Below are 15,000 nucleotides of genomic sequence, written 5' to 3'. Positions count from 1 at the left end.
AATGTAGTATATGTGATTAAAGTACCTGCTTAACTAACCCTCAGTACATTGTCATCATATTCATCTATTACCCTGTCTTTCTTGTCAAATGTTTCAATTAGAACTTCTCTAAATCTTAGACTATGCAATGGATCTTTAACCTTTTAGAATTTAAACCAGCCATATCCAGCCAAAATATTCTACCCACTGTATGTCAAAACCAACTGGATCCAGCCTCTCACACCTCTCCTACAATGTCATTCTAAAAAAATAAACAATCACAGCATGAAAATCTTGAATTTATGAGATAATGCATGATTAATTCAAAACAATGTGAATAAATAAGCAATACCTTTGACAGAGTAATCTATATATATTAATTTTAGATAAATGCTTACAGATAAGCTTTTTATAATACATGGTATTGCAGGAAGATATTCCTTTTTTTTTTTCCAAAGTCAGGTGCATGTCACCTAATAACCCAAAGCATGTCACTGGTGAAGTGCTTATCATAGCTTTACTTTTACTGACGTAACGAAATATCACTTGATAGCATATTATCTATTAAAGTACTATCTCTGTGTCACCCTAGCAGCATATTAATTCGACTAATTCAATATTTTCTCTCTCATTTATCATGCCTGTTTTAAAGACATCATCAGCCATGAACCTCCATGCCAAAGTCTGAAGATCCATGATATTTTTCTTGCAAAAGAAGCATAGATTCCTATAGCCATCTGCCAGATTATTCTGCTGGTTTCTGATCCCTTAAGCTTACACTTGAAACAGGGGGCTTACTCAATTCTTAAGCAGAGGAACTAGTTCATGTAACGCCAGGGTATGTTTATGTAGCAGTAGGCCTGTGTGACATGTTTAGGGGCCAGCCCACCTCTAAGTCTTAACTATAGGACCATCTTCTGCCACTTGAACCATAACCAGGGTTCTTGATAGATGCTTAAGAAATAACTCTACAGTCCCCAAAACTCATGAACTCCTGAGCCTTACCACCGGATGCATACTCAGAACATTATTATTATTATTAAGGCAGTGAGTTGGCAGAATTGTTGGCACACTGAGTAAACTGCTTAGCAGCATTTCGTCTGCCCTTACATTCTCAGTTCAAATTCCACCGAGGTCGACTTTGCCTTTCATTCTTTCAGGTTGATGAAATAAGTACCAGCTGGCAAAATACTTAGCGATATTTCATCCATTCTGAGTTCAAATTCTGCCAAGCTTGACTTTGCCTCTCATCCTTTTGGGGTTGATAAAATAAGTACCAGTTGAGTACTGGGGTCAATGTTAACCAGTCCTCTCCCCCAAAATTTTAGGCCTTGTGCCAATAGTAGAAAGGATTATATTATTATTATTATTATTATTAGAGGCAGTGAGGCGATAGAACTGTTAGCATAGCAGTATTTCTTCTGGCTTGGCATTCCGAATTCAAATATTACTGAAGTCAACTTTGTCTTTCATCCTTTCGTGGTCAACAAAATAAGTAGTGGTCAATCATTGAGGTCAATGTAATCTCAACTAAACCCTCCTCCAAAAGTTCAGACCTTTTTTTTCTCTCCTTTGTACTTCTGTACGCAATGCATATGACTCCTCTTTCCTAGTGTATACCGTGTATACTTTTTTTTTTTTTTTATCATTTCCTTATTATATGTAAACCCTCACACTTTATGTCTGTCTCTGTATTGTCCTCCCACCATCTTTTGCCCTCATGGCAAATAAATGAAATCATTATTATTATTATTATTATTATTGAGCTGGCAGAATTGTTAGCACATTGGACAAAATACTTAGCAGCATTTCATGTCTTTACATTCTTGAAGGCAGTGAGCTGGCAGAACAGTTAGCGGAGAGCTGGCAGAATTGTTAGCATGCCAGGCAAAATGCTTAGCGATATTTCGTCTGCCATTACGTTCTGAGTTCAAATTCCACCAAGGTCGACTTTGCCTTTCATCTTTTCGGGGTCGATAAATTAAGAACCAGTTACGTACTGGGGTTGATGGTAATTGACTTAATCCCTTTGTCTGTCTTTGTTTGTCCTCTCAATGTTTAGCACCTTGTGGGCAATAAAGAAATATACATTCTGAGTTCAAATTCTGCCAAAGTTGACTTTTACCATTCATCCTTTTGAGGGTCAATAAATTAAGTACCAGTCAAACACTGGAGGGGGGGGGGTAATCGTCTTGCCCCCTCCCCCAAACCTGCTGGCCTGGTGCCAAAATTTGAAACCCTTATTATTATTATTATTATTATTATTATTATTATTATTGTTATTATTTCATCAATGCTCATCACATAATGCTACTCTTCAAAGCTTCTCTCTCTCTCTTTCACACACACACACACAGGGTCTATCTCAAAACTTCTTACATTCATCCCTAGACTACTAGAATGACCTACTTACAGGTAATGCACGTCACCAATCACTGTCCCCTTTTAAGCTGTGTACATGCACACATACATTTTGCAACCGGCACACAAAAAGAAATTAATGCATGCACAAAATGACTATTTACTTAAAAATAACCTAGTAATAATTATAATTATTATGCAATTAGTACACACATTACTTTTGCTACAACAAAATTTATTTGTACATACTGACTAATTAAAGTTAGAACAGATATGACTAGCAATGATAAGGATGGATTAACCCTTTTAGCATTCAGATTACATTGTCGACTGTAATGCTTATTTATTCACACTGTTTTGAATTAATCATGCATTATCTCATAGCTTCAAGATTTCAATCATGTGATTGTTTAATTTGAAAATAACATTGTAGGGTAAGTGTGACAGGTTAGATCTGACTGGTTTGAAAGTAAATCAGGTAAAATATTTAGACTAGATATAGCCAGTTTGAATGCTAAAAGATTAATTATTAAGTTTCAAGACCTTACATGAATCCACTTTATCTTCCTCTGCTAAGGTCACCACCTGAACCTAGTCATATAATCAATGAATCAATGAAAGAACTTGTATGTGATTAGCTGAACTGTTAGAAATAGCAGTCAAAATCTCCTTCCAATTACACCACCCACCCTCATACTAAAAACATAAAGAACATATTAGATAATGTAGTCCTAGGTTGCGGAGACCCCCTTCAGTCATGACTGACCATGGGATTGCACCTAGGAAGTTACCCTCCCAGGCACAAGTCTGGGAAAGGTTATTTATGGAAGACCAGCAGTCGCCCATGCATACCGGCCTCCCCTCTCCATGCTACCAGTGTTATCCAAGGGAAAGGCAAAGGCCAATACAGCTTGGCACCTGTTACATCACAACTGGTTTCTACAGCTGAGTAAACTAGAGCAACGTGAAATAAAGTGTCTTGCTCAAGAACACAACACACAGTCCGGTCTGGGATTTGAACTCACAACCTCACGATCGTAAACTCAACACTCTAACTACTGAGCCATGCACCTTCACATAGCAGTCCTAGGTACACTGCTTCAAAAAGAAAAAAACAAAAAGAACATGACAATCTGATCATGGCTGGAATGATTGATTGCGTTCTGAGTCAAGGCTGACCTAGGAAATAACCAAAACTGTCATTCAAGAATAAGCAGGTGAATAGGAAAATAAATAACAAGAAAAATTGCTTGATGACAAACAAATAAAAAAAAAGAAAAAGTAAAAGAAAAGCACAATGATTTTGAAGTGGGTGTGATTAAAAATTTAAACTACTTTTAGAAGCAGAACATTTTTCTTTGTTCCTGGAGAAATGTCAAATAATCATAGACAAAGTTTTTAGATTTATGATCAACAAACATATATACATGTTTTAGGAAATTTATACAAGGAGTTTAACCCTTTAGCATTTAAACCGGCCATATCTGGCCAAAAGTATTCTGCCTGTTTTATGTTCAAACTGGCCAGATCTGGTCTCTCACACCAACCCTACAATATCGTTTTAAAAATTAACAGCTACCTCATCAAATTCTCAGTTACAACATAATGCATGATTAGATCAAAACAATGTAGATGAAAAAGCATTAATTTGGGTAGAATAATGTGAACACTAAAGGGTTAAGGTCATACTGTGCCTCATTGCTTTTCTGATAACAACAAGGTTATATTTGGTACAACTGACGTAAGTAAATTAAAATCACTCCTCTTTTTCAAAAACATGCAACAAATATGAAAAGATACCAGAATCAAAACAATTTGGCTGATACTAAGATAAACTTATAATTTGGAGAAATGTTTTTACAGATATGTTTGTAGAAAGTTGCATCAAGAGGTGTATGTGAAAGAGAAAAGACAAAGAGGGAACAACAACTATCTCACAGAGAATTGAAGTTAGTTTTCTGTAATTGAAATCGTTAGTAATTAAAAATTCTCTAAAACAATATTTTGAGAAAAATACATTGAAATTTAAATTTTTAAGAATTTTCTAGACAGTGTAGGCTTTAAAAATTTTGCTTTTAGTAAAGGTTACATGCTCCAAAGTTATTAATAAGAGATCTTCTTTAGTATAGTATAGACAGTTGAAAGATGGTGGGTGACCTGGCAGTATTGTTAAGGCACTGAAAAAATGCCATGCAGTATTTGATCCAACTCTTTACATTCTGAGTTCAAATCCTGCTTGTCTTTCATCCTTTTTGAGTTGATAAAATTAAGTATCAATCTTAGTAATTGGGTTGTTGTATCAACAGTCGTCCCCTAGAAAAACTTCCAATCTTTGCCTAAATCAGAAACTCTTATTACCAAAGTAGCAAAGACTATAGAGAAGGCCATAACAGTATTTTGGTATTTCATTCCATCCCATACAACCCAAGTTCAAATGTCAGCATCGTTAAACTTGTACACACTAATGATATGTGATGCTTCAACAGTGCACAATCTTAGCAATGTTACTGCACCTTCTTTTTTCACCAGTACACTGCATTCATGATACGGTTGGCTATTTTTCCTTCCATTTCAGAGTCTACAAAATAATGACTCTATAGTTCTTAAGAGTTGCTTGTGTTTCATATACTCGGACTTCAGTTTTGACCTTAAATCTAATATTCACATCCATTCAAATGATGTTTCTTATCACCTCCACTTTCCATGTCACTCATAAATAGTCACGCATCAATTTATCTATCCATTTTCTCCATTTCTTATACCATTATTTTCTGAAAAACCATTCTTTCAATGCAACTTTAATTTTTCCTCACTTATACAGTTTTTACAACATATCAAACTTCTACCACTTCTGATGCTGGCAAAATAAAATTCTACCGACATCACTTTTGGGATACAGTACACCATTATTTTTGGTTATTGCTTTTTAAAAGCACCCATTTTCGTAATCACTTGTTTGTTCCATTTGATAATCACAGCTCCATACCTCATCATTTACTCACTACACATATTTATTGTCATAATCTTGCTTTGTCCTATCACCCAACCCTGATCCTTTTCCCTAATTTTTAAAACCAACTTCAATTTTCTGAAATACTCTTTTCAATTCATTGTCCCTAATCAAATCTGTTTCCAGTATACCTAAATATCTATATCCACTGCCTTCAATCTGTCTTTCACCACCTGCCTTTCTGGTAACATAACACTTCCCAATCAGATATCAAAACTTTTCCTCTCCATCGAATCAACTCACCACACTTCTTGATTCTGAAATCCAGCCCTGTATTTTTGTTGAATTTGTGCAAATAATAACGGTGTTATACTGTCACCTTGTTAAATTCCTCTCTTTATTTCAAAACCTCAACCAATAACTCTTCTGATGACATAAGTTTACCTTTGCAATTTTTCATGCTACATTCTGTGATGTCTGTGTCATTGTTTGCCACTCTAAATATCTTTATGTATTCTGTTATCCATGAATGAGAAACTGTAACATATCATACATCATCTTGTAATCTATTCAGGTTATAGTCACATTTGCAAGTTTTCTCTTACAATCCTTTAATATCACCTTCTCTATTAGAAACTGATATTTATTCAAGAAATCAATGCATATATTACCTACAATAATTCCAATCAAAAGATTCCATATCAGAAGAAGAGAAAACCTGATGTTGGACTAAAATTGTTGGCAGCCTTTCCTTTTGATGGATCTTTTAATAACAAATTACTGTAGCCATATAATTAATATACATCACTAATTATGGGCTACATTAATATCTCCCATGTATAAGCTGTACTGACTTTTCTTATTGTGTAGAAAAGAAGTGTTTAGTCAGTTTTATTATAATTGCTGTCTAAAGTACATTAAAATTTTTCACTATCCACATAGCAAAAAGCACATTCGAAATTGATATTTGTACTTCACTAATGTAATTTGTAAACGGGTAGCTACTATAAAAGTCAACTAGTGCAAAAGACATAATGCAGGACGTAAACAATTTCATTATATATGAAATACTTGCATTCTTTCAATAAATAGCAACGTATATGGTGATGGTTTATAATAATAAGATTTCAGGATCAGAAGTAATTATTTGTTTTACTTTAAGCTCACATATTGATAATGAGCATAATTTGTGAACTATCCTTATTGACTGTTTATTAATTTGATCTTCTCCACATGAAATAAGTCATGTAATATTTTTCAGTTATAAAAGTATTATACTCTAGTCTTCCATACTAAAGGTTGATGGCACTAATTCTTCAGAACCTGTTTCTGTCAATTATGCCCAACATTAAAATATTTTTACTATCATAAACATAACATTATAGTCGTTTTAACTCTTCATTGCACATCACTTAGCTTGAACAAAAGATATTACTGTCTAACTTCCAGAATACCATTCCAAATATGGTAATGCATTTGACTGGTAAAAAAGTGGATAACAGTTCTTGTGTATAATACAACCACTAATATTTAGGTTTGAAAATCTGGAAAAAAATTGTAAAAAGAAACGTAGTAGTTCTTTCATGTGTCATCCATGCAGCCAACCAATTCTTTCTGTTTATTATTCAGTTCCACAGACATTCTTCCCAGTCATCATCATTTTCTATGGCTGGATGCCCATCCTGTCACCAACCTTTACTTGTTTTCAAGCAAAGGTAATATTTTCAAACATTGTATGACAATGGTGCTTGTTTACAACAATCAAATGTTCGGCTGCTGCTATTAAACTGTTGATTCCAGTTACAGTAATCCCTTGCCATATCGCAATTCACATATCGTGCACTCAGTACATCACATCACAGATTTTTCTGGCTAATATATGTAAATTTATATTGCAGACTCCTCAGTATGTCATGGGTTTCTGTGGCCAATAGGTATTGATATTTTTTTAGATTTTAATTATTTCTCTGGTAAAATAAGCATTTTTATGCCTAAAAATTAATAAATTAATAAATACAATAACAGTACAGTACTGCAGTGTATAACACCTTAATTAAAATATATCAAAAAATATATGTAGTGTACCGTAGATGAATAAGCAAAGAATTGCATATATTGTATTGAAAACGAAACTCAGGAGGTGAGTGTATGGTGTTGTTTTGCATTTATAATAAAATGAATATATACAAATTATAAATATGATAAAAGATATATACAGTACAGTGCTATTTCTACTTAATGCATTTTCACCAATCACAGGAGGGTTTGGAACGTAACACTCACGATAGTCGAGGGATTACAGTATATTGCTTGTTCTATATGATACATGGTTTCATTTGCTTTTTGATTATCTCTTCCAATTTAGCCTTACCAACCTTCTTAAATGCTTTTTTGCAACTAAAATTTTTCTTTTCTATGATCTAAGCAGTTTTCTTTAGGATTTCTGGACTTCCTTTGTTTAATCCATTACAGATATTCGACAATATACTTCTCTTTTACATCTCCAAACTATTTGTTTCTCCAAAAGTTATCCACTATTATACTGAGGTACAGGCACGACTGTGTGGTTAAAAAGCTTGTGTCCCAACCACGTCATTCTGAGTTCAGTCACACTGCATGGAACTTTGGACAAGTGCCTTCTATTATAGCTCCAGGATGATCAAAATCTTGAAGCCTGTCATATATACATGTACGTATATATATATATGTACATATATGTTTCAGTTGGTGTCTCCTTGTCTTAACATCATGTGATAATTGTAAACGAGTGTCACTGTCATATAAGTGGTGTCCTCTGTTTCCAATTTTCCATGAAGGTATGTCTGACCATGGGGAAATATTACTTTACATGGAGACAGATGAGGGTTGATGACAGAAAGGACATCCAGCTGTAGAAAATCCAGTCAATAACTGAGGTCCATGTAATCAACTTGCCCCCTCCCTCAAAATTGCTGGCCCTGTGCCAAAATTTGAAATCAATAAAGGTGGTGAACAGTCAGAATCATTAGCATGCTGGGCAAAATGCTTAGCAGCATTTTGTCTATCTTTACGTTCTGAGTTTAAACTCCACCAAGGTCGACTTTGCCTTTCATCCTTTCGGTGTCAATAAAATAAGTACCATTTGAACACTGGGGTCAATGTAATCAACTAGTCCCCTGCCCAAAATTTCACGCCTTGTGCCTTTAGTAGAAAGGATTATTATTATCATTATTATTAATTTCACACACAGTGGATGAGCAAAATCAGCAGCACATCAGACAAAGAGCTTTGCTGCATTTGGTTTAAAAACCCTTTATTTTTGGAGCTCATCATTGCTTTTCCTCCTTCCTGGGTCAAAGAAATAAAACAACTGTCAAATACTAGAGTCAAATATAATCAACTCTTCTCCTCTCTGTAAATTTCTAACCTCGTGCACATGTAAGAAATCATCATCACCATTATTGTTGTTGTTGTTTGTTGTTGTTGTTATTATTACTGTTGTTGTTGTTGTTGTCATTTGCTGCTTTTTGTTTGTTGAAGTCACTGCTACGTTATGCAAAGGTAGTTGACCATACACATATCAAATAAGGAGTAGTCTCAACTTCTAAGCACTTAGTATTGAATTAAGGTCACCTAATTTAGTATTAAATTTGAAGTTCACATACCATGGGGAATTTTTAGTAGAAACGCAAGTAAAAAGAAAAACAGAAAAAGAAATAGAGAGATTTTACAAAACTCAACTGTTCAAAGTAATTAAGACGTAGAAAAAAAAAAGACCAACAGAGAAGATTAACATTGTCAGGGATAAAATATTAACTAGAAATGGCTGGTATAATAATTAAATAGTAAATCAAACAGAGAAACTTAAATACTTTGTTTATGTAGTTTCAAAGCATGGGAAAGAGATGGCAAGTTAAATGTACAGAAAAAGAAGCTAAAACAAGCAATTATTATAGCAGTGAGTTAAGCTTGTACAAAGCTCACTTCAACACATACATTCAGTACACATCGAGAGAAAGAGAGAGAGACCAACAAACAGAGAAGATAGTTGCATCTTTGAGTGGAATGAAGAGGCAGTCCAATTTAGCTTGATGGCTGAAAACCGTTTTTAAGAGAGAAAGGAAATAGGATGAGAAAGAGAAAGACAGATACAGAGAGAAGCAGAGAACTATAAAGTGATCTACAAGGATAACAGGTTTGGATATACATGCTTGGTTAAGAACAAGATCTCTTTCATAACACTCACATAATCATCAAAAGCTAACATGCAGCTATGTAATTGCATTCTCGCACACATGCACATATCAACAAATGACACATGCACTTATACAATTGCACACATGGATGTTTGTATCAACACACTCTGAAGCTGAGGCTCTGTGGCTATGTCCAAAGAAAGCAACGGTAGATTGGAACAAGCAAAGGAACATGAAAGGAAGAAAGAAACTGGGAGTCCTGCAGTAAATAATGTAGAAGTAAAATGGTTAATGAGGAGGATGGGGAGAAGAGGAGGAGAAAATGGAATCAAAAGAGAGACAGAGAGAGAAAAGACAAACAATGAAGTGATTGTGTGTGTGAGACAGACAGACAGAGAGGGTGGAGAGAATATGAATAAGAATCAAGCAAACAAATGAAGATAAGGAAAATATAGATGAATGGAAGAAAGGCACACAGAAGTAAAGGAAAGCAAGATAAAGAGAGAAAAAGAAAGACAAAAGAGAAGGAAAGAAACAAGGAATGAAATAACACACACGCACACACACACACACTCCCACACACTATCTTCAGAAAGTATTGAAAAAAAAAAGAGATCTATACATACACAACTAGTTGAAATATTAGGCTGGAACTGCAAAGATGACATTCAATAATTTCTTGACATAAATGGCAACAAGTTCTGGAAGATTCTATAGAAAATCTGTCATTATTGTTTCTGAGGTTTATTTTTGCCTTGTTTTTTTTTTTTCTTTTTTTTTCTTTTTCTCAATTTTGTTTTTTTAGGAAATTCTCAAATTTTTCAAAGCTGGTGTCATTCCAGAAAGTACCCAAAGTTGTTGCATTGTAGCCAGGTACACTAGCTAGGTGCAAAGCGAGAAAGGAGTAGTCATCGGAACTGTGAAACAAGACACGCCAAAGTGATGAAAATAACGATGCACACACAACAAAACAGGCACTGCTCAGCAGAACAACTGTCGAGATATCCAGACAGCTAGAAAAGAACTTCAAAGTGTTGATTTCTTCGTCGAAAAATGATATTAAAAGAGTAGAAAAGGTGTCATCTTCAGAACAAGTAGAATTCACCTTAACTTGTTCGTCCTTGCTTTCCTTTCCATTGGTTTTTTGTTTCAACTCTGTATTCATTGTTTTTAACTATGGAGTTGACCACTGGTCAGTCAAATAAATGAAAACTATGCTGACAGAAAGGAAAAAAAGATCCTCTCAAAATAACTATGTATTATCAATGAATTGAAGTATGCAAATGGGTAACATGTAGGCAACATGTCTTATTTTAGAGGGTTAGATACCCTTTAAAAAATAGCCATACACATCAGATAATTTAGCAGCTCTCAACCCGGCAACTGTGCACTCCTGGATGGTTCAAAAACATAGTACTGGGGGTCTGTGAGCTGAGTTCAAAATTTTAAAAAGCTGCATAATTACTGTTATATATATCTTTCAATAGACAGATGAAACTGAAGATGAGTTCACTGACAGTTTATAGAATATGCTTATTGAATGGAGAGACCTTCAGGGTCCATGAGAAAATCCATTTAAATAAATGGGATCTCTTGTACTGGAAAGGGATCTGGTAATGACTGAGCTAATTCAAGATTGTGTATGGGTGAGATGTAGAAGATTAAATAAGCTTTTGTCTGGTCAGTTTTAAAGGATTATTAGCATATGGAAAGAATGGATCCTAAACTGTGAAACAGATGACTAACACAGCATGAATGCAAGAATAATGAAACAAAGACAGTTTAGAATTCAATGACAGACCAAATACATGCAGGTGAAAGAAATGCTGATGTCTAATGAACAAGCTGCTTTTCATCCCTGACCAACCAATTGGCCAGATTAAAATATGTATATGAATGTATGTGAGAGAGAGAAAGAGAGAGTAAGAAATATTAATTGTAGTAAAAGGTTATAAACCTGTTAATACCACATAAGAGCATTATATTTAAAGAGCAAATGTCATAAGACCTTTGAAAGTAACTATCTCCAGATTATCACTATTTCATTTGAAGATTACCACTTGATACACTAAATAAAATAGTAATAATATAATGCATTTCAAAACAAAATAGAAAAAAGCCAAAAATAAAAACTAAATACAACAGCTTTCTATCCTTCCTTTATAAACCACAACTGCCACCATCACCACCATCACCACCATTTGCTTTCCCAGCTGCTACTGCAGTTGCTGTTACTATTTACTATTACAATGAGCCAAAAAAGAAGCCTTTATGTGGTTGCCTGACCTGCTAATAATAGCAGCAAAATTTCACTCATATTAACAACACTACCCACTGTTTTGGAAAAAGGAATGTTAGATAACGTATTCCTATAAACTCTTCTTACAACAGGATGGGCTGGTCCTGGAAGGAATATCTTTGATCATAGGTCTGCTTGATCAAGACTGACCGAGGGCTAAACGGCAACTGTTACTACCACTACTGCCACCACCACCACCATCACCACTCAACAGTTTAATATTAATGACTACATAGCAATCTATCAGCTGGAAACTGTGTGAGGGCACATGTGCCACGCCAGTTTACCATCAGCCGGTTCCTGTACATGCTGACATGGAATAAGGCAAGTAGGCAGACACACACACACACACACAGGTGTACTCAACCAAATTTGGTACAATGCCAACTGCTGGCATCAGTATGGTAAAAACCAGGTCAGATCTGTTCTGGCAACATGCATCATATGTCAATCAATAGTTATATGCGGTTAACTTAGTTTTAAAACATGTTCTACTTTCATGATTGGTAAATTATTTTCTCATTTGATTTATTACATTGTGATTTTACAGAAGGAATTCAAATCTGTGGCAGGAGTCGAGTCTATCTTTCAACTGCAAGCAGGTATTGATCAAATAAATAATCATAGGTGTAGGAGTGGCTGTGTGGTAAGTAGCTTGCTTACCAACCACATGGTTCTGGGTTCAGTCCCACTATGTGGCATCTTGCGCAAGTGTCTTCTACTATAGCCTCAGGCAGACCAAAGCCTTGTGAGTGGATTTGGTAGACGGAAAGTGAAAGAAGCCCATCGCATATATATATATATAATGTATGTATGTATGTATGTATGTGTATATGTTTGTGTGTCTGTGTTTGTCCCCCAACATCATTTGACAACCGATGCTGGTGTGTTTACGCCCTGTAACTTAGCGGTTCGGTGAAAGATACCGATAAATAAGTACTAGGCTTACAAAGAATAAGTCCTGGGGGTCGATTTGCTCAACTAAAAGGCGGTGCTGCAGCATGGCCCCAGTCAAATGACTGAAACAAGTAAATGAGTAAAAGAGTAGCATATGTAGGCGCAAGCATGGCTGTGTGGTTAAGAAGTTTGTGTCCCAACCACATCATTCTGTATTCAGATCTCTGCAGAATAGTCTTAATGGTAAAAATTTCAATTCCTTGGATGATGTAAAAAGATAGCTTGATGAATTCTTTGCCATGAAACCACCTCAATTTTGGGAAGAGGGTATTTTCAAGTTAAAGGAAAGATGGAGACGCACTGTGCAACAAAATGGTTCATATCTGGTTGATTAAAAATATAATGGCAAGTATTTATTGACCTTTTTCTTTCCTTTAAAAATCGGCATGAACTTTCCGGACAACCTAATAAATGATCGGTAGCATACATAGGTGCAGATATGGTTGTGTGGTTAAGCTGCTTGCTTCCCAACCATGTGATCTTGGGTTCAGTTCCACTATGCAGCACCTTGGGCAAATGACTTCTACCAAATCCCCAGGCCAACCAAACAATCAGATCATCAAACTCTCAAAGCTTTGGGATAACATTTGATTAATTCAAAACAATGTAAATGAATAAGTATTACATTTGACAGGGTAATCTGAATGTTAAAGGATTAAAGACTGTGTGAGACTAAAAGGTGAATGTAGGGAGTGATGGATAATCAATGATCCATGAGTTGAGGAAGGTAAAGGAGTGCATAAGAGAGTGGGGGGGAGCAACAGGATAGTAACACTGATACAGTTTACAGGGAGGACAAATGGGAGATGACATGTGATTGGGTAAACTTCAGGAGTTACCTGTAAGTAATGCAATAGTATTAAAATGCTAATAAAAACATCATAACGCAGTGAGGAAAAGATAGTATTAGTCATTGGGGAAATTATTCCAGTAAGTATGGGAGACAACTCTAATCATGTTTCAGTTTTATAGATCTCTGCAGTGAAATAGATTTCACTATACTTGCTGAACTTGTAATGAGAAAACCACTAAATAAGTGATAAAATATTGTACATTATTACATGGTATAGAAAATTATGATATTTTATAGCATAAATTACTCAGAGACAGCATAACTTAGTCAATATGTTGCACAGGGCACTGACATAAACAACAGCTGGCACTGTCTGTGGCTGAATCAGAAACATATTCTGAAAATCATGATTTTTTTTTTTTTTTACTTCTTAAATATTTTAAAGGATGTCTGAGTTTTCTTTTATTTTTTTTTTCAGAAAAATAGGGATTCTAAGTTTGTGTAGTTTTATTAGTTTTTTTGTCACCCCCACCCCCACCCCCATCTTTATCAAATATCAAAAACACAACTTCGAACTAACCCTCAAAATGCAATGGACTACATGTAATATATATATATATATATACACATACCGGAGTAAACACATAAATGTGAAACAAGGTGGAAAAAAGAGTACTCAAATAACAGTGGTAGAGTAATATGCTTTATTTTAAGCAGCAGAAAATTCAACAAAATCTGTTGCTCTGAGTTTCTCGTTGCCGTTCATCAGACAGTTTTTGCTAGCAAAAACTGTCTGATGAACGGCAACGAGAAACTCAGAGCAACAGATTTTGTTGAATTTTCTGCTGCTTAAAATAAAGTATATATACACATATACAAGCATATATATATGTATCCATGTATATATCTATATATATTTATGTATGTATATATGTATGTGTGTGTGTGTGTGTGTGTGTGTGTGTGTGTGTGTGTGTGTGTGTAAGTATATATGTTTTATATATATATACTAGCAGTATCGCCCGGCGTTGCTCGGGTTTGTAAGGGAAATAATTATATAAGCATTTTTAGAGATGTAAAGTATAATAGCCATCTCAATATGGCTAACCACAAAGGGGGAGGGGTGTTACTGTAGCTTTTTACGTTCTGAGATTTAATAATAAATTTTAGAGAGTTACTTCCCTTATATATGTCAAAAATGGATTAAAAATGGGAAAAATTGATGGTAAATTTTTTTAAATCGTAGACTCATCGTAGACGTGCGCTAATACCCAGACGGTCTCGATATGAATCACGACTATAAGATACCCGGTTTTGGTTAAACTGCACCGCAAAATGTGGGAGTAGTTAGGAATCTAAATCGTAGGAGACAGACACACAACCTCACTTTTATATATAAAGATTTCCTCTATTTACATAATATTGAGGTCTCTTTCTTTCTTTTGTTATCTTACTGTTTTTACCAATATACATATATATATATATA

The 15,000-nt window shown here is 34.9% G+C and overlaps 1 protein-coding gene across 2 annotated transcripts in view; it reads right to left on the bottom strand.

The window, feature by feature from the left end:
• The window catches only part of LOC115216440 (protein phosphatase PTC7 homolog), a 43,832-nt gene that overhangs the window by 16,610 nt on the left and 12,222 nt on the right, over nt 1-15,000 (bottom strand). Inside the window, exons 1-2 of one of the 2 annotated variants that reach the window (XM_036506636.1) lie at nt 10,092-11,010; nt 9,586-9,592 (exon numbers count right to left, since the gene is read on the bottom strand). The exons of the other annotated variant lie outside the window; for it this stretch is intronic. Coding sequence (XP_036362529.1) covers nt 9,586-9,592; nt 10,092-10,133 — 49 coding nt within the window. The 5' untranslated portion in view covers nt 10,134-11,010. Of the gene's footprint in view, nt 1-9,585; nt 9,593-10,091; nt 11,011-15,000 lie in introns of those variants that run through there. 2 annotated transcript variants of the gene reach the window in all.

Source organism: Octopus sinensis, linkage group LG10 (genome assembly GCF_006345805.1).
Source record: "Octopus sinensis linkage group LG10, ASM634580v1, whole genome shotgun sequence".
Classification (NCBI taxonomy): Eukaryota; Metazoa; Mollusca; class Cephalopoda; order Octopoda; family Octopodidae; genus Octopus; species Octopus sinensis.
The sequence above is the reverse complement of the archived record's forward strand: the minus strand, read 5'-3'. Positions and strand labels throughout refer to the sequence as shown.